Source organism: Callospermophilus lateralis, chromosome 5 (assembly GCF_048772815.1).
Source record: "Callospermophilus lateralis isolate mCalLat2 chromosome 5, mCalLat2.hap1, whole genome shotgun sequence".
Taxonomy (NCBI): domain Eukaryota; kingdom Metazoa; phylum Chordata; class Mammalia; order Rodentia; family Sciuridae; genus Callospermophilus; species Callospermophilus lateralis.
The window spans coordinates 28,624,668-28,646,139 of NC_135309.1; the positions used below are offsets into that span (position 1 = coordinate 28,624,668).

Consider the following 21,472-nt stretch of genomic DNA (forward strand, 5'->3'; position numbering starts at 1 on the left):
GCTTCTGCCACTTCTGTGTTCCCACTCCAAAGAGCCTTCCCCTACAGAGGTCCTGTCTGGAGCTCCTGTTGGTCCTGCTTTGGGACCAACAGGCTAAAGAGAGAGTGGGCTCAGATTCATCAGTGGTCCACATTAACTATTCACCTATTTATGTAACCCGACTCAGGCATAGTAGAGGGCGAAAGAATGCCATCTACAACCTTGAAGAATCAGAAAGAGCAACACACTCCCCTAACAGGGGAGAGGGCACAGAACCAGGGACACACAAGTCCATTTGCAATGTGACTTCCTCAGTGTTCTGCATTCCTTCCTTCTGGCACAGGGCTTCTCAGCCACAGCCTGATTGAAACTGAGCACTGGACAATTTCTTAATTCCTTGTTGGGAGGTTTTCCAGGGCATTATAGGATGTTAATAAGCATCCCTGCCTTCTACCCATTATATGTCCAGAGTTGTGATAATCAAAGATGTCTCTAGACAAGGCCAATTGTGGGGACTCAGTTGCTGCCTCCCCACACTCTGCCTCTCTGATGAGAACCATTATATGGATGGGTGTACTGGACATGCCTATAATCAGGAGGCTGAGGCAGGAGGGTCCCCAAATTTGGGGCCAGCCCGGGTAACCTAGAAAGACTCTGTATCAAAATAAAATAAAAGATAAAAAAGGCTGGGGATGTACCTTAGTGGTAGAGCACTTAACTAGCATGCAAGAGACCTACTTGCAAGCCCTAGAAGTTCAAAAAAAAAAAAAAAAGAGAGAGAGATAATCATTGTTTGGCTTTTACAGTTACAGGCTTATACATCCTTCAAATTTAGTGACTGGCTCCTCATAAAACAGGAGAGTCTTTCATCTGATTCATGATACTAAACATGAAATGATGTGCACATATTATAGTGTTTGGAATTGTGTCCTATTCTTGGATATTCTTGCTGCATACTGGTTTATCATGATGACTGCATATAATAGGTGCTCATTAAGCACTTACCTTAGGACAGGAAACCTCACCTGTGGACAGTGGACTCCAGGAATTTGTAAATAGAATTCTGTTGGTCTGTGAACTCTGAAGGGGCAGATTTTATATCATTCTTTCCCCTATTCTATCTCTAAATGAAATCTAGCAATTTCCTTAGTCACAATGTAGAACATGATCTGTAATAATATCACCTCTGAGACTGTCACCAATTAACATCACAAATTGCTTCATATCACAGTCAATTTGTTACTTAGAGCAAAATATTGTTCATGCTCATCACTACTTTGAAATTATGGTAGTTATTAGACCCATCACTAGATCTTTTAAATGCGTAACAAAGAAAGGCACATTATTATATCACAAAATTATATGCATATGCTGATAACTCCCCATAATTGGTTTTCTTTTGTAATCTTAGATTTTGTATTTAATATAGTTAAATATGTAATTTTGAGAATGGGTTCATAATCTTTAAAAGCTTGAAAAGGGGTCTGGGGCAAAAAATTAGTGAAGAACCCTTGCTCTTTTGAATGATCACCTAATGTAAAAATTGGGGAAGTGTTTGGGAAACACAGTGGATCTTGCAGAACTTTCTGCACCACTCCTGTGGTGCTTGGGGAAGGGCCACACTTGCTCACTGCTGAGTTGGGATATGAAGTTGAGGCAGGAGCACACACTCCTTGCTGCTTGACCTTGGACCACTGTTTTACTCCCATAGGTTTAGTCACTTAATCTCTAATATGAAAATGTCTTTGTTTTATTCCCCATAATTACTGCCTTATTCCTGAGTAGCTCTAAGGATGAATCTGAGCTGAGTACATTGGTGCACATCTGTGATTCCAGTGACTTGGGAGGCTGAGGCAGGATGGTCACAAGTTCAAGGCCAGCCTCAGCAACTTACTGAGACCCTGTCTTGAAATAACTGGATAACTGAATGCAACTCTGCAGATATGGTAGCATGTTCAGTTCTTCAGGATTTCTCATTACCTCTTCGTCATTACTAGTCCACTTACAATAGTCCTCCCAATTTGTTGTGGTAGCACAGAATTTACCTAAACTGGCTTCTTTCACTTTTTTTTTTTTTTTACCCTGGAAATCATGGGAGGAAGAGACAAGGAATAGATGAAGAGAGAGATTAAAGGGGCCGTTTACCAAAGGGTTAGTTCAGTTCAACTCCCTGTCCCTCAATTCACTCTTGATTCTTTGGTTGTTTAGGCAGTAAGACTACATTTGACTAATTTCTTTCTTTTTTTTTTTTTTTTTTGGCACTGGGTATGGAACCCAAGGTTGCTTTACTATTGAGGCTCTTATTCACTTATTTATTTTTGTTTTCAGACAGGATCTCACTAAATTGCAAAAGCTGCTCTCCAACTTGAGCTCTTTCTGCTTCAACCTCCTGATTTGCTGATGTTGCAGACGTGAGCCACCAAGCCTGAAAGGACTAAATTTTTAACTACTCTTCAGTCACAAGCCAAGACTCAGTGATTTTCGGTGTCATTTCCTTTCATCAGGAAAAGCTTCTCCTGCTTTACCTAACTTCATCCAGTGGAATCTTTCAAGAGTGAATGGAAATCTCCATGTCTCAGTGACGACAGTCTGTCCTTACATTCCCGTGACTCTAGTTCTCTAGGCACTTGCATGTGAGTCTCTCTGGTCCATTTCTCAGATCTCACCCACTTATGTTCCCAGTGGCAGATACAGACCCTCTCTTTAAAAGCCAAGGCCCTGCATTTCTTTAACACAAATCTTTGGTCACAATGTGTTAAGGAGGGATATATTCTTAGAGTCCTGGGATGAAGAAATTTGTCCAGAGAAACTTGCTCAGCCTCTCATGGAAGGATGCCCTCATTGAACACCCAGCAGAGACACTAGAGCCTGAATAGTCCCTAGTAACCAGCCGGACAGAGAGATAGAAAGTCTGAGAGGGAAAGTCATTCTCCCTGGCAGCTGAGATGCTTCTAAAAGCCAAAGAAGAAAAGCACATTACTTTCCTTCATAGCTCACAGGCACCCTGCATATTGATTTCATATCACTCTCCCCTTTGTTTGGTTAAAAGCAACTTCTTCCCCAAGCCCGTGATACAATACAAATAGTTTGAATTTGCTTTGACCTCTGATCATCTCACATCAAGCAACCTAATGGGAGGAACAATGTGCTGCATTCAGCACTCATACGGTGTGCCGTGTCCTTGCCAACCAGGGTGCTCCTGCCCTTTCTCATATGTTCAGCCTCTTTACTTTGGGCTGAAGGCAAAAATGAGCCTTCTGAATTGTTTGTGAGATCTACAAGTCCTACCAAACAGGCTGCATAACTTTCTTTTGAGGAGGTCGTTTTTTGCTTTTGATTAAACCTCTAAGCATAAATTTCAAGAATGGATTTGGTTTAATGTTTAGTGCATCTGTCCAACCTATCCCTGGCTGTTCTTCCTCACAGTGTCCCATAAAACACACACTACATCTTGTCATTCTTCAGTCTGAAACCCTTCAATGCCTTTCCATTTTCCTTAACATAAAATCTAAACAGCTTCACATGCACAGAGTTTTCACTGCAATGTTGTAGCTTTTCTAGTAGATTCATATGCACAAGCACATACATACACACTTATATGTGCAGAATAATACAGACTGTGTGTGTATGTTTGTGTGTGAGAGAGAGAGATATACATGCATTAATATAATGTATGTTATTCAACTATAATGTATATATGCACATATATCATATTTAACAAATGTACATAATCTGCATATATACAACATTTAATATAGTAACATGTATGTCTATTTGTGGCTATGTGTAAATGATTGTTGGGCTTCAGGATATGCTACCGTAAAATATGACACCTTGACTTTTAAGAAAACAGCAGAAGCAGGGAGGTCTCTCTGACCTTCTCTCACCCTTCTGACGAGTGTTCTGCCCTGTACCCAGAGGGAAGGGACGAAGACACAGACACTAAGAAGAATCTGAACAAATGGGACCTGCTAAGTCACTCCCCCTTCAGTTTATTAGGTCAGATCCCCTCAGTCTAAACAGATGAAGCCCATTCTTCATCATACCTAAGCATGAACCCACACAGCTTCCTCTTTTGGGGGGGGGGTGTAAATATCTAAAGGCTTCCATGCCGCATATAATGTACATTAAATAAATTTAGCATACTTTTCTCTTGTTAATATGTCCTTGTTATAGGAGTTAACCTTTCAATGAATGAGAAAAACACATTTCTTTATCTCCCCTCTATGATCTATGTGAAAAGCAAACCTTTAAACTGAAAAACATTGACTTCTACAGTTTAAATGGGTACATTGAATAATATCTCAATTATACCTCAATAAGATGTTTACAACACGAACAAAACAAAGATTCAGGAATCTGACTATCTGGTTTTGCATCTCATTCTGCCCTTTAACTTGTTGCTTACTCTTGGGAATGTGCCTGTCTGTCAGTTTTCTCACATAAAAACTGAGCACAAGGACATAACCCATCTCAGGGCTGTGGTGAGAACAAAGAAAACACACAAGAAGAGATTCGACATTGTCTGGTATGTAAAATGTTTGAACCAGTTATGCCATAAGATAGACTGGACCCATTGGTGTCTTCCCATGGTGTTGTAATTTCATCAATTCTATATCACTTTCATTGGCTTGAATTCACCGAGTGTTCCTGGTTCACTTGGTGGCCATGAGCAGGGCAATGACAGGCTCTTTTACTCTATTCTGAACCTAATTGCTAATTCATATATCACTCAAGTCACACACCACACTTGAACTTACACAACAATACGTGTGGCTTACAGAACCCGCTAAGAAAGGGTTAAGCTGGCCACAGGGTTTCAAGAGGCCAAGCCAAGAGCAATGACTGAGAGCAGACACAAATGCAAGAGAGTCACCGCAGGTGGTCAGACAAGATTAGCCACCAAAGAACCTGTTCAGGGCCCCAGCTGTTAAGGATACAGAACTTGTTCAAAGTGAGGGTCCAGACAGCAGGCAGTTTCAAAGTGGGCTGTGTCAAGCAAGAACTGAAGTCCTAGGGACATCCCTTTCCCCTCCGAATGTGTTCCCCAGGTGGTCTAAGATGACAGGCACTGTGAGCTGCCATACCAGTATCTTTAGTGCCCTTCTTATGTGTTCCAGGTGGGGAGGTGGCTCACTGGGTGGCCTGGGGTGTTTGATAAGCTCATAGGCCTAGTCTCTCTGAGGTGGGTACCTACGTGCTTATGATTTATATGACAAGCTCACAGGTGGTCTGTTTTTTATGAGCACATCCGTTTATTTATCAGTCTGTGCCTTATGATTGTGCTGTGTAGCTGGGGGTCATTCTTTTTGATAAGTTCTATATGTCCAACAGCTGGTCCTTGTCTCTTTATGCAAACAAGTTACAATGTCATTCTGCCTTAGTGCTTGCACCCAAAATGGATTAGCTCAGGGCACAGCTGCTTTATAAAAAGGAAAAACTCAGGGCGCGGCACGGCTTGAAGATGGCTGTCCTATACATCATAAAGTAACTCAGAGCAGGGCACAGGTCATTCTCCACAGAGTTTAAGGATTTAGAAATACTAACTACTACAGTCACAACCTCTTGCCTTTCATGAATGGGCACTCTGCTCCAAGGTCTCTCTATATTGAACTTCTAAAATTTGTTTTTGTTTCTTTCTCTCCAAATGGTCTTGCTTTGCAAAAACTTGCTATAAGGTTTTCTGTGTGCCTGAAACAGCTGCTCTGCATCCGGACTCTCCAGCCCTTGGACTAACTGACTCTAATTTATCCTTCCAGTCTTAATCACCACTTGCCTTGGGAAGACTTTCCTCTTAAATAAATCTCCTAATTTATGTTTCCAAAACATCTGGTACTTCGCTCCTATGATAGCATGCATGCTTTTTGTACAAATATTCAAAACCTCTGTCTGTGCTTGGCTCTGGATTCCAGAAAGTCAGAGACCCAGGGTGTGACCATAGTCAGCACAGCAGTTAGCCAGAGTGAGTGCTCAGCTAATGTGTCGAATGTAATGCGACTCTTGAATAGAGATCTGCTGTATGACAGCTTAACTCATGCCAAGAGGCTTCCTGTTGATGTCACTTCCTTTCTTTGAACTGAGAATGCTCTTGCATCATAAATAACTCCTGAGTCTAACTCTGTTCGTCTTTCCTCTCTGACTTACAGAATCAAACTAAAATCACATGTTCCCATTGCCATTTCAGTCACATCCTTCACAGTACACTGCCAAGAAGGAAAGTCCCCAGCAGGTTGTAGCAGATCTCCTTAACTCAGATTGCTTTGGGGAGGAAAGCAATTCCTGTTCTCTATCTGCTAGTAATGACAGTCTCTTGCCCAACAAGAAATCCAAGTATCTTCATTTGTTGGAGAAAGCAATGGCCGACCACCCCGGCACATACAGCTGTGCTGAGGCATCTGCTGAGGCTGTCACTCTTTTCCATTGCTTCTGCTGAGTCAACCTCTGTCCTCCGCCTTGCCTTGTCCCTCAACATCCCCTAGGAGCCTATCGCCCGCACTTACCACCTAACCCTCTCAGCCAAGTTCTATCAGATGTCTTTGTTAATTAAGTCTTTAAAATATTTACTGCTGCTGCTGTATCTGATGTTTCTGGGCATGTGCACTGCCGCCCCTACCTGACTGAACTCTACTTGGGAACATCTCATGAGGCAATTTTGTCCTGCGTTCACACATCTCTGCACTGAACTTTCATCTATGATAGTCGAACAAATGCTGCTCAAAAAGAATTTGCAGAATAAACAGTGACAATAAGCAGCAACATTTTGGGCACTAATTGTGTGCTTGGCAACATGTCCAGGACATTCTTATGGCCACATTTTATAGATGAGAAACCTGAGGTTTTTAAGGATTCATAAATTCATCCAAGGTTGTAATAAGACTTGAATCTAAGCAGTCTATCTCCAAATCCTATATGCAACCATTCTACCATCCCACAGTACTGTCCTAAAGAGAGAAAAAAAAAAATAAACATTTGCTTCTACTCTGTGCTCTGGAGGAGTCTGGATATTTTCCCCCGCTTTCTCCCTATTTCCTTTGCTTAGATTCTTCCTTGTCAACTTAGCCACTCTTCTTGAGGAAGAAGGGTACAAAGAGAATTGATACTGGGAGGGAAATACATGGCAAAAGTGTAGGGATATGGGGGAGGAAATGAATAAAGAACTTAAAAGAATATTTTAGTACTTTTCTTTCACACTCAAATGAACAAATAAAATCCAAGTCCTTCCAATGAAGGAGAATAAAGTTAATTTCCTTCCCTGTCCTGAGTAGTGAGATTTTCTTGTTCCCATTGCCATCTCATTAAGTTGCAAGTGTCACTGTGGAATACCAACATTCCCCTTGGCTTCTGTTGGAAAGAAAGAAGGAAAAAAAAATTCTCCTTTGGTGACTTTTGGTGGCATAAGAATATTCCATAACAGTCCCTGTCATTAATAACAAAGGAGACAATATACCTGTTGACATTGAGGATGCCCTGACAGAAGTTGATCTCCTCCTGTGAATAGACCCTTATGGGTGTTAACTGGCAAGAAGAAAACTTTGGCAATAAAAACCAACCAACGGATGACTTTTCGTGCTGACTGCAACTTGATAGAGAAATCAAAATCTTGTCAGTTGTACAGACAAACAAACAAAAAACCCCAAAACATCTGCCCTTCCTTTGCTAAGTGCTGTAATTGGTTCTCTTCAAAGCAGCCCAGGAATGTATCTCATCAACGCTTTAATCAAACTAGAAAGCAGATAAATGTCCCTGGCTGCCTTCTTCCCACCCCCACCTGCAGGCACTGAGGAAGGGGGAGGGGAGCTGAGCTGAGCATCTGGGGGAGGTTTGCTGAGGCTGTGGCTCTGGGACAGCTGGGGAAGTGTACACAGAACCGTGAATCCATCACGCTCATCGTAAATCACATCTCCCTGGTGCCAAAGGAAAAATGATGTGGGGCTCAGCAAACTTCTTTCCTCCTGCATCAGGAATTAACTGCTGGAGCATTGGGGGATTGGGCTCAAACACTGGAGCTCGAGGTGCCCGCACACATGGGTGGGTGCGTGCCTGCCTGAAGCTAGGTGTGGCACTGCCCCAGCTTCCGCGCCAGCCCTTTTTAATGCTTTTGGAGAGTGATGATAGTATTTACAATGAAGCTCCTTTATTATTTCTCTATTGTAGAATTGTGCTTTTTCTCATTAAGTGTCTCTGGTTTATGAGGTTGGGGTTGTTCATCTGAGACTCTTTTACATTTGGCTTTCTTGCTGCATTATTTATGGGAAATATATTTTTATGATCTAAGATATTATTCCTGTATTTCTGTAAATAATAAACCAACTTTGGAATGAGGTAGCCTGGAAGAACTATAGAACCAACATTTGTTTTTCTTTTCTTCTTCTTCTTCCTTCTGCTCTTCCCCATTCTCCTTTTTCGGGGGCACTGGGGATTGAACCTAAGGCATGACATATGCTAGGCAAGCACCTTACCACTGAGCTACACCCCAGCAATTCTTTATAAACAGTTAAATCCCCCCAAATTTATCTCTGCAATACCAAGAAGAAGGAGGGCCTTGGCAAGTTTCAGGCTCCTCTGATTTTTCACCCAGGTGATAAATTCCTAGATTGGTGAGCTCTTGTGCTTGAGGATCAGTGTCTGAATTACTCAGTTTTCAACCAGCCCACAGGAGGACCCAGGTTCTACTCTTTAATTCTTCAGAGCCTCTCTGATGTTTTCTGATACTGGCAAGATACTGTAGAAAGACAAAGATGAAAATAGATAGAGGCAAAGTGAAAGGAAGGGGGACATGCTGTTTGTGGAGAGCAATTTGAATAGTGCGGTCAAGGTCACATAGCTGGTAACAGGACAGAATCAAATTGTGTTGAATCCAGCCGATTTTGAGTTTCTTCACATAGCTATGGTGGAAGGCAGAGAGGATCGGTATAAGAACATAGGGTAGGGACTGTGACTCCCGAACACGCACCAGGGAGTGAAGCCTGAGCCTCTGTAAGCCAGCCCTGGGTTTTTCTTCAGAGACACAGAAGGTCTGGAAGGCTAAGAGCTTCAAGGAAGCTGAAATTGATGAACTTCTCCAGCTACTTGCTCCGGGACACTCCTAGGCCATCTTTCTTGTGCATATGGTCAAGCTATGTGGGCACTCTGCAGCCCCTCTGCTCAGACTGCATCTCTTGTGGGCATTTTTCTGGCATTTCCTTCTGGACAGTGGACCTCCCCATGGGAGAGGTAAAATTCCAGGATCCCAGTACATGTAAAGCTAAACTGTTCATCTCTGATCTCCTACCAATTTCTGTTAATGACACCACAACTGTCTGACTAAGGCAGCTCACAACACCAGAGATATTTACAACTTCCCTCTCTCTGGACCCTTCATGTCTACTGATTTGCCAGATTTCATTAGCTGGTCTTTCCCATTTGACTTTTTCATCTCTTACTATCCTAGTTGAGGTTGTAGTGAATCTTCAACAAAGGTATTCTAACATCTTTGTAACTTGAGTGTAAGTTTCCCCTCCCTTCTTTACACTACATTGTCACATTAATTGTTGAAGAGTCCTATGATTGAATCTTTCAGGCCATACATGCAAAAACATTACTGGACACTTTCTTTATGAAAGAAGGGGCTATTCAAGACTTTGCTAAAAAAGACTTCCTGCTGCCACATGAAGCTTATATTCTAAAAAGGAAAGAAGGGAAAAACAAATATATAGCATGTCATGTTATGATAACCTTTCTAAAGAAGAATAAAGTAAAATAAAGGTACAGGCCAGGATTCTGAAAACTTTTACTGTAAATAACCAGACAGTAAATATTTTGTGTTTTGTGAGCCATATGATCTTTGACTCAACTACTCAACTCTGTCATGATAGGACAGAAGCAAAGAGATGATACTTAAATGCACCACCTTGACTGTGTTCCAAAATAAGCATTTTTTTTTTCAAAACAGAAAGTGGTTTTGACCTATTTGGCCCATGGGCCATATTTTGCCCACTCTAGATATGTACATCAGTGGTGAGAATGTAACATTTTTATAAAGTGGTCAGGGAAGATCTTTTTGATGAGGTATTGAGCAATTCCTGGGTTCCCCTCTCATGTGTGATCATTACAATTTGCTATGATTGTAACTTTGATTACTGAAACAAATACTTGATTTTGTCTTTGCCTAGCATCTATTCCTTCTCTTGTTAACAAAATGGCCTGTTTCACTCACTGTCAGTCCAACCTTAGCTCTAGCATTTGGGATAGGACCCAGACCTCACTAACCTGCAGATTCCAGCATCTTGGTCTCAATGACGAGGCACATAGCCCCAGTGGTTGAATTTTTGTTAGGAAGATAAGCACTCTCTGCTCACCAGCGAAGCTGAGGACAGAATACAGCTTGGAAAGCAGAGCAGAGACATGGTAAGAGAAAAAAAAGACAGAAGCAGTTCTGGTCTCATCCAGTGAACCACTGAATCCAGCTTGGAGCCAACTATCTGAGGGCTTATTCAATCAGATGAGCCAGTAAAACTTTCCAGCTCTCACTCTGGGTTGGATTTATATTACTTGCAGCCAAGTGAGTCCTGAATGATAAACTATCCCACTCACCAGGCCAGTCTTCTCCCTGTATCTCCCCCACCCACCATCTGTACTCAAGAACTAGTTCAAATGTCCCTGGTTACCAGTTTAAGATTCTAAGCTCTCTCCTTCCCCCCCCTGCCGGGTTCTACAGGTCCTCTATTCTATCCCCCTCCTTAGGCAGCTGGTTTCCTCCCTGGGCTCACAGAAGCCTGTCAGTTTGTCTCATCTCTTTAGACAGAGAGCTCCAGTGGCATCCATCCTTGAATCTCTGTGGCACCAGTAACAGTAATTCAGAGACACCACTTACACATACCTACATATACATATGTTATATATATGCAGATATGTTTGATGGACACACACTGATTTAATGAATGAATATTATCACTAAGAATATCCTTGGTTCCTCTTATCATAATCATCAGTTTGCCAGGGTGTAATAGAGAGTTTTATTCATCTGAGTAGTCCAAAAAAAAAAAATGTTAAGCATCAGGCCACATTTAAATTTCTATAAATTTTATGCTAATTTAAATGGCTTTAGATTTAATTAAAAATGTTTTTCACTTGATAATAATGTAACTTAGATAATTAGCATCAAGTGGCATCTAGAGGACATAATGAAAAAACTAATCTACAGTATAAATAGACCTAATTAACAATTAGAATAGCACTTTATGATTATGCTTTGTTTATAAATGCTATAATGCCCGATTCATTGTTCAGTGAAATTGGTCATTAATGAAAACCAAAGTCACGCTTTCCCTGGCGTTGCTATGAAGATGTCTCTTAGATGCCCTGGCTTTTTATTGCCTATATTCTTGCTGCTTTTTAAAGACCACTTTTATCCAATATTTAATAACTGTGTTCTCTAATGAAAGATAAACTCTATCATGCCTCATCTTGAATACTAATTTTACACCTTTTGGGTCATTAAATGAATGGACCTGATTACAAACTAATTTTTTTTGTGTGCTAGACCTAAGTAGCTCATAATGAGGTGGGAGAAAGGATTAAAATGGATAGGCAGGAAACTTGAGCTCCTTTAAGTTCAGATCTGTGTGTAGCAGGGCTGAGAAAATACCTACAAAAGTCAGGCCTCATCAAGGTCAGGCCAACTTCTTGGTAAGCAGAGAAAAAAAGAAATATCTGATAATGAGACATCTCGTGCTTGGTACCCAGGCATAAATAAATAAATAAAACAAAGACACGGTGACATGGTCAGACCAGAGAACATGTGAAAAGCTTGTGGGCACTGAGTGTCTTACTTAGGATTGGGTGGGGAGCTCACTTTCTTAACCCTGTAGATTCACAAAAATCCTTAGATAATAGTCGCCCTCCAGGATCCTTTGCTTGGTACCCCTCTCCTTTGGAAACCTTGCTTTCTTTCTATTACTCTAATAAATCCTGTTACTTTGATCTCAACTTGTATCTGTGGATTTCATTCTTCCAATTCAAAGACAAAGAACCCAACCCCATGCTCCATGCTACAGAAACCTCAAGAATTGCAACAACATTAGTGTTTGTACAAAGAATGAAATGAAAGCCAGACCTTGAACAAAGGTGGACTCATAAGGAGAATTAGTCAGGTGGGTCCTGGAGAGGCAGGGCGTTTGTGGGATTCCTAATGAAATAGAAGGGATGCACAGAAGTCCACACAGGACGGGAAGGTCCAAGGTGCTGGGAATTTGGAGCTAGGATTAAGAGGACAGTTCTGGGCTAATAAAATAAAGACTCTGGGATCATTTGAAATGAGAACACTTATTATTCATAAGCTCAACATTACCTGCCCACAGGTAAAATGGTTTTGACCCTGGCCCTGTCCAGAGGATCCAGTAATCCAAACTCACCTGATGCATGAGAGCCCTTATAAGTTTCAAGCCAATTTCTTTTGTGAGTCCCCAAGAAATGAAATGTAGAATTTCAGTCTGGACAGGCTTCTGGAAGCCCAAGTGGGCCCAGAGAAGCCATTACCAACAAAGCAAGAGTCAGAATGTATTGAGTGCTGACCTGGGCGCCACACTCAGGGGTACACACCCAGTGCTCCTCATGCCACTAAGTTCCCCAACAATGCCAAGGTCCAGACGTCATGGAGAGGGGAAAGGGTGCTGAGAAAGCAGAAGCAACTTATCCAGCCACAGCTACCAAATGACAGAGACCAGGACTGCAGGACAGAGTGAATTACAAAAGCTGTGCTCAGCGACTCAATGGCATAGATCTCGCAGGAAAGATAGGCACATACAGGTTAGCAAGTGCAGCCTGCTCACATTGATGCCCCTGCACTGCCATGGGAGGCTGTATGTTTCCAGATGATTGAACCATTCTGTATGAAGAATGGCTTCCAGGTCCCTGGTCATGTTCTTTGAGGTCCCTTGAATGTGCTCTAGGTTGAGTGTGGTTATCTAGAAGTCTATGTATGAGTGTATGAATATATGTGTATGTATGTATGTGTGTGTGTGTGTGTGTGTGTGTGTTGCTAGGAATGAACTCAGGGCCCTGCACATGTTAAGAGCACACTTTACCACTGACATATATAACCCAAGGCTGGAGAAGAACTTTAGAAAATATTCAGATCCAATGCATCCCAGATATCTTTTTGGTTCCCTATTGCTTATTCCTATGAACTGAAATAACTCTGTCTATAATATTTACTTATACTTCTTGCTCTACTCATTCTTTTATTTTTTCCTTTCTTTATCTTGTTCTTCTATGTTTTAGACGAGTGGAAATTCAAGCTTAGAGAGAAAAGTAGACTTGAATTGGATAACTCAGAGCCTGAGAGGCTGAGCAAGGTTTCAAACCAAGAAATAGGCTTCCAGAGTCAAACTTCTCAAGAGTTGTGCAGCCTGACAACTCACAAAGACAAAACTTCTCATTAAGCTGAAAACGAAATTGCCTAAGCTTCTCGTTCCACACCATATGGCTGAGTCCCAGCTGACAGGAAGCTCATTTCTACAGCACCCTTGGCTCATTTCACCAAGTAGGTTGATGCAAGATTTGTTGGGTGGACATTTCCAAATCTTTTTCACACTGGTAGCAGCAGTGGAGTTTATTTTGATGCTTTTCTTCTTCATTTTTACATAAGAAAAGCAAATTCTCCTAATGATGGAGAAAGACAGGCTTTATCATGTATCATTCTCTAAGCAAACTATGATAAATAAGCACAAACCACAACAAAATATCCACCTGCATTGAAGTGACCCAAGCTACAATCATATTCCAATATTGTCTAAGTAGCTGTGGGACAGGGGGAATCTGTAAATGAGTTTGTACAGAGTTTTGTACAACAAGATTTTGTACAATAAGGGTTTTATGCAATAAGATTAAGCCAAAGTACTTGGACATTTAAAGTTATTCAGCAACTGTTTTTGCAAAGACAGATTTTAATGTAGTGAGGTGACTCAGGAAGCACCAAGCAACTAATGGGAAGTTGTCAAACCCACTTTTCCAAAGTGATCCTGGTGTGAGATAGTGTCACTTCTCTCCCTGGACAATTATTTTAGAACTGGTAACGTAAAGTCCTCTGGAACAAGGGGACTGCCTGAAAATTTGTGCTCCCCTGCCTCATCTACAATTAATGTGAAAAAAATGTCATTTTTACAAACAGAGAAAAGCATCAATTGTGAGAGTGGAGAGGGTCTTAGCCTAATATATGGTGTGTGAGAAATGCCTTGAGGCTGGGGTCCGTGGGCAGGATTTGTACTCGGGTCCTAATTCTTACCGGCACTTGGTCTTGGGCAAATTTATTCACCTTTTCAAGACCTAGTTTCCTCATTTGAAAATGGTTTAATGAGAGGAGTCAGCAAAGAATGGTGCCTTCAAGTAAAGCGCTCTGCATACAAAGCAGGAGGCAGGGGATGCCGGCTCTCAGTCTAACCATGGCTCACCTCTCCTATGATTCAACCCCTTTCTGGAATCTGAAATATAGGCATGACAATGATATCACAAGGCAATTTATTAGGTCTAAATTTAATAATGCGTATAAAGCATTGCACCCGGATCATAGCAAGTGGTCCAGAGAATTGTTTTGAAAGATACTCTACTTAACAGGTTTTAAAAATTAATTGTAAGCAGTCCATACAGGACACAAAGGGGCGCAACAATGAAACTACACAGATAAGATTCCCATATCTGACCTCTCTGCCCCAAATCTTTGGTGACATTCCAGAGCAATCTTGCTCTTTTATCTTTCTTATTTACTGGGGCTATATATGAAATTTTGATCAGTTTTTGTCCCAGAAAACATTGTTTGGAAACTTCTCCAGGAAACTCTCATGTTACAGATTAGAATAGGCCCTGAAAGAAAGGCAGCGGATCCAGGTGACACCACTGCTGAGCCACGGGCCAGGAACTAGATTCCCTGGCCTCACTGCCTCTCCTCCCATCAGCCCCTAGGAACGGCCAGTTCCACCTTCTGAATCTGCTGAGCTGATGGTGCTGAAGAGAGCAGAGAATAATGGGGCTAGTATAAGCGACAGGGACAATAATCCAACAAAAGTTGGAGAGAAGAGGGTGGAGATGGAATGTGAGTGTTAGACTAGGCACTTAAAACCAGCCATGTCTGAGAGGCTGGTGGAATATCTAGTCTAAGAGGAAGATCTAGCTGTCAGAGCTGGAGATTTGAGTCATCCAACAAGGACATTAGATGGGAATGTGTATTTTACAAGAGAGAGACAGAGAGAAGGAAAGAAAGCAAGTGTGCCAAAACAGGTGTGTATGCTAGCTCATGCAAAAACAGATTGACTGAGGGCTGAGCCAGGAGGATGAAAGTCATGGAACTGAAAGATGTGGAGGGCAAATACTAATGCAGGGAAGAAGTAATTTCAACTAGAAAGAACTTAGAATAATAATAATTTAAGATAACAATAGCCAGCACTTACCGAGTACTTAATGTTTTGGTCAACATATTACATATACTATTTCATTCAATCTTTGCAACAATCTGGAAAGATCAATATTTCTGCTGAGCCAATTGAATAGGTTAAACAGGTACAGAGAGTTGAAACCACAAGCATAAGGTCACAGAGGTAGTAAAAGACAGAGATGGAGTTAAAAATCACAAAGGGTTCATTTCAGAGCTTGAGCTAGGAAACACCATGCTACACTGAGTATTATGGAACAAAAGAAGGGAAAACAGTAGGGTATTCATAGTGGCCCAAGCAGCAGCAATCAGTGACTGAGTCCTATTGTGCACAGGCACTGTGTTAAGTGCATCGAGCATGGTCTCATTTAACCCTGTCCACGACTTGATATGCCAAATGTTCTTAACCTAGTGGAGCAGAAAAGGAAACTGGCTCAGTGATATCAGGAACTTGCCCAAAGACACAACTCGTAGGTGCCAGCAGGGGTTAAAAGCCAGGTCCACTCCAATATGAGCACCCCTACCATGCTGGGCTATTCCCAGTGTATAGTCATAGAACAATCATTTGTTATATGTTCCCAATTCAACGATTCCAAAAGTGGCATAACAGGAAAGTTTGCAAATATTTTAACAATAAACTTGCAGGTTCTTCCACCTTAGCTTATAATCCAATATGTCAGAGATGGATCTACGAACCTCAACTTTTCAAGTTTCCCAGATGATTCTTGATTTACAACCAGATTTACAGATCACTGTATCATGTATACAAAAAAAAAATTCTATCTTTTTTATATCCTAGAGAATTAACAGATGGATACTTTACCACTGAGCCACATCCCTAGCCCTTTTTATTTTTTGTGTTGATAAGGGGGTCTTACTAAGTTGCTGAGGTGGGCCTCAGACTTACAATCCTCCTGTCTCATCCTCCTGAATCACTAGGATTATAGGCATGAATCACCCTGCCTGGCTCACCATGTATAGAATCTTGACTATTTCAGGCAAAACTGTCAGTTTGTAAGGACAGCATATACTCTATTGTCATTTTTGGACTGACCATCCATCCAAGTCAAAGCTCAGAGCTGGAAGATGCGCCAAGATGACGTCATGGAATGAGAAACTTTCATCAAGGGGCCAGGCTCTAGGGAGATTCAACTGCCTCACTGTAAAAGAATCCAGCAAATTGGCCTTGTTTCCTTTTTTGGACACCAATCTGCTTAGTTTGAACTGATGTAACAAAGTACCACAGACTGGCTGGCTTACAACACCAGTACTGGAGGCTGAGGACCGAGATCAGGTCTCAGCCTGTTTGGGTTCTGGTGAGGGTCCCCTTCGCCTGTCAGCTTCTCATTGTAACCTCATGTGGCAAGAGAGAGGGGGCATGAGAGCACACAGGAGCAACTCTTGATTCCCTCTTATGGGCACTACATGAATACAATGCATAAAGGTTCCACTCTGAAGACCTAATAAACTTTCAAAGTCTCAACCTCCAAATACTGTCACATTGGGGTGTACATATTTTGTAGGGACACAAACATTTAATCCATGGTATCATTTCAGCTTTCCTTTAAAATATGTATGGCAGCATCAAACCAATTACATGTTGAAAATTTCCTTACCTAAAACTCTTAATCTCTCAGCTCCTACTACCACCTCGTTGTCATCTGCAGAGAAGAGCAATTTCCCAGAAACGGTTTTTACTTCAAACTTTTTGCCGTAAGCTTCTACAGCTTTTGGACCTAAGAGAGGGAGGAAGAAAAGGAGAAAGTATGTTAGTTTCACTGCAATTTGACTGCTTTTCATAGAACATATGCATCTGACAAAACTGTGTTGGACTTTAATGTTAAGTGGATTGGTTTTCAGAAACCAAGCATGAAAATCAGCCTATTGACCTGAGTCATCTCTTGTCAATTACGTTTAATGATGGGTTCTCAGGCTATAATTTTAAAGACCATCACATCCTCCTTCCAAACTAATGCTCAAATGAAATTTCTCTCAGCTAACCACCAAATCAGTGGCAGAGATGTAGATTCTTGGTTGAATATGTCAAGGCCCAAGAGGCTTACCCCCTCTTAAGTTGATCATCCACCTTCAGCTGCCCTAATGTTCAGAAGGGCTCCTTTAAATTTAGCTGAAATCTGCCTCCTTTTGTAGCCTTGACCCAGTGGCTGTATGTGAACTAAGACAAGTCTATTTCCTCACTAGATAGATCATTTCCTGGTAGAGATGGCTATAAAATATTGTAATTAATTGCTTTAGAAGTTGTTGAATCTTTCATGCCAGAAAGTCATTCAATAAAAAATAAATTTTGAGTTTATTATATGACAACAGAGGCTATTCTTGAGGGTGGGGTATCTGCAATAGTACATAGGGAAGATTCGCTCCTGATCCCATGGATCTGCCTGCTGATGGACAAATATTGATACAAGTTTAACAATCTGCTAACCAACAAACAAAAATTTGCAGAGAGTTTTAGGTACTATACAAAAACAAGTTCACGGGCCAGAATTTCTAAAAGGAAAACATTTCAGTCTATCTGAGCTACCTGATCTCCCAGGTAGCTCTCATAAAGCATCTGAATAATCCCGTGGTGTGTTCATCCTCATGGAACCTAGTTCTGATCAAAAGGAATTTATCTTTTGGTCTTTGAACTCCTATAGTAAAATTTGTTGGTAGTGTCCAAAAATCTTGTATTTTCCCCCAAATGCCCAGGAGATTCGGATGTGACATTTTTGCTGCCTTCTAGATAGTGTTCATCAGACTATTACTTCATAACATGTAGCAAAGAAAGGGTCCTCAATGCCTAACAGCCAAAGACCCATGAAGAACACACCTGGAGGTGAACTAGCTCCATTTCTTATTCACTGCAGGGAGGTGAAGGTGTGTGGTGGGTAACCACAAGGCATCTTGTTAAACAGCTGCTAGGACTCAGGTTTTAGCCTCATGTTAGGTTATTTTCAGGAAAAGTTAAGAAAGCAAGACAGATTAAATCCTTTCAGAAGGGTGACTAACGTTAGGACAGGTATCTTAATGAATCTTATCTAGAAGTAGGAAAGCCCAAAGCAATGCTAAAATGGCCACGAATAAAGAAACCTCAGTTGATCACATTCACTAGGATGAGGGATATTTGGTCTTTTGGTTTAAGAATGTTTGTTTTTGTCTGCGTTCAGACATGATCAGAGTTGTCCTGGCTTTTGTGTGCATGTGTTTTGTTTGTCTGAAGACACTCTGTGAAATCATTCATGCTCAGGAAAGGGAGCAATGAAACCTGACAAATAGTGTCAGGTCAGCCCTCGGGCATCTAAGGCAGCTTTCTTCTTGGTCAAGAATATCGGAACAGGAATCAAGAGGCATACATTATGTACCAATGCTCTCAAATTTTTTGGTGCTGTGACTTTGGATAGGTCACTTGATCTTTGTGAATCTCGGTGTCTGCATCTATAAAACGACTATCAGGAGGGCTCAGGGTGGGGTAGCTCAGTGGTAGAGTGCTTGCTTGCTTATTATGCACAAGATCCTGGATTCAACCTTCAGTACCATTAGAAAAAGAAAAAAAAATGAATACCAAAGATCTTCTCTATATATCTCACAGAATCATAGAAAGTTGGAAAGGATCAAATAATATAGAATTCAGCCAAAGAACTCTGTAGGTGGAAAAATGCTATGAAATGTGAGGGCTGTTCATGTAGTTCCCGTGGTCATCTCCATCACCATTACCAGTTTTCGACTGCAATGGTGGTGACGCATTGAAAATGATGAATGATGAAGCCTCTCGGGGCACTTTCCTCATTCACATAATCATATCAATTTGGCAGACAATCATCTCTTACAAGTGCATCCACGGCTGGCCCCCTGATGCACAAAGAAGGGACATTGGCAAGGCTCTTTAATGTTTCAGAGATGGAAACGGCGGAGATTGTACAGAATTTCCAAGCAGCCTGGGTCCTGGGTGTCATCTTATGAGCTCCACTGCATGTGGTAGGTGAGGAGAGCCAGCAGTGAAGACGTGGGGAGCTCTCCCAAGGGCACCCAGGGAGCCAATGGCAGACCTGAGTCTGGAATCCAGCTTTCAGAGTTGCTCCATGGCAGAAGAATATGTCTGATTGTCCAGAAAGGAGAAGAGGACTGAGCAACATGTCCAAAATAGCAAGGAAATGGGATTCATGAAGAGGAGAGAAAGCAGAAAAGCAGAGATGAAACCAGAGGGGGATCTTAAAAGAACAGAGATATGGAGTGAAGGATGTGAATTAAGGATGTCTGTAGCAGCTAAGATGCAGCTCTCTTCTTGACTGCATCTTCAAGAAAGCTATCGCTTGTCAATACTTTAGGGACATTACCACTTGGGGGGGTTGGGGCTGAGAATGTAATGAAGCATTAATGATGAATGAATGACCTCAAGATGGGCAGAGGGTTAGTACAGTTTGCCCACTTTTGATCTAGTCACATGGAAAAGTGAGGGCATTCTAGGGGGACATAAATGCTTGGACTTGGCCTCTGTGGACTTGCACAAGATCATCCAAACTGGCCGCCTGGGGAGATAAGAGTCCTTTCCTGTGTATGGACTGAGATTACTCTGACTCATTAAACATCTGTGAGACTTACAGGGGAATGCATTCAAGAGACCCTAGTTAAATCAGAAAGTACAAAGCACAATAAAGTTATCTTGCCTTTCGGGGCTTCATAGAAGCCCACAAAATGGAATTTACCCAAGGCCAGAACCATTTGGATATCTAACACCCCATAATAGGGATTTAAGCCAAAACCCCACAGAGTAACTGCTGGCTCAGTGGTGCAGGCGGCTTGCCCTTGGTAGATTTTCCCTGGGGCTGCCAGACTTCCTGGACATGACTGGAATCTTAAAACAGGACTCCAGAGGGAAATGCAAATGGAGGGGGGGGCAGCTCTGGAGTTCCCTTGGTGAGCCCATTGTTTCTCTTGGGATGAAAAAAAAAAAATCACTCTTTATACTGTGAAACTAATCTTCAGTTAATCTGCCTTTGTCTGACAGTCTATGGGTAAAGTGCCTTCTACTGAACAGGGTGGAGAATTGGAATCCATCAGGATTTATCCACAGTCTCCAAGCCAAGCCTCTGCCACAAATCTGGGAGTTGAATAAATGGACGGGGCGGCATTCAGCTGAAAATTTCTTCCCCATCTCCCTTGACACTGAGACCCATCTGCACTGACACCTGAGGGTACAGGGACAACCCTACCACCTTCCTCCTTGCAACATTGTGGGTCAAATATGCACTTGTAGTCTATCTTGGGAAGTAACTATCACTGAAAGCATCGTTTCATGCAAAGAGATTACCTGAAATTTTTAAGATTAGAACATCTAAAGGACTTTTGAGATCTTTTTTTCAGGAACACAGGATGTTTGAATCCTCAGGATTGCCTAAGTAGACCTCATTGCTTGGAAGGCAGGGACTTTCCAATAAGGCAGCATCCTTTCCAGTAAGCACGCCGCCCAGCATAACTGGACTAAGGTATGGGTGCTGAAAGAGTGCTCTCTACTGTGTGCATAAATGTAACGTCGTAAATGGAGAAGCATAGAGGAAAACCCCTACGTAAATGGGTGTGCATATGTTTGCATAGACTGAATTATAATTTAAATACATCTATTATCCTCTGTAGAACTCATCTTGAAAACTTCTGTTACCCAGTGTTAGAATGTTTTTGCCCATCTCATTTTACTAACTCTCTTGAGCCTCACCATAAGAGTTAGTGATAGGTGTCTTCCTGGGAGGGCTTAACTTGGGACTAGGACACACAGAAAAACAAGACTACAGAAGGGGTGAAAGAAAAATAGAGAAAGAGGAGAAAAAATAAAGAAGGGAGGGAGGAAAAAAAGGGAGACCAGAGGAGAGGGGGGAAGGAGAAAAGAAAAAAAAGGGAGGAAGGGAAAAACGTGAAAGAGGAGGGGTAGGGAGAGGGATGGTGGGCAAGAAGAAACAGGTGAAAGCAGATGAGCCAGAGAAAGAATGGAAGTCAGAGAGCCTGGGCAAAGAAGGGAGGGGAGGAGAGGAGGACAGCAATGGAGAGAAGGTGGAAGGAGAGAAAAGGGGAGAGAGAGAGGGGGAAGAGAGAGAAACT

General features: G+C 41.8%; 1 protein-coding gene across 2 annotated transcripts in view; it reads right to left on the reverse strand.

Moving 5' to 3' along the window:
- Window positions 1–21,472, reverse strand: part of Sgcd (sarcoglycan delta) — a 381,166-nt gene that overhangs the window by 115,587 nt on the left and 244,107 nt on the right. For both annotated transcript variants that reach the window (XM_076856397.2, XM_076856396.2), the window contains exon 5: window positions 16,999–17,118. In XM_076856397.2, coding sequence (XP_076712512.1) covers window positions 16,999–17,118 — 120 coding nt within the window. The remainder of the gene's footprint in view (window positions 1–16,998; window positions 17,119–21,472) is intronic.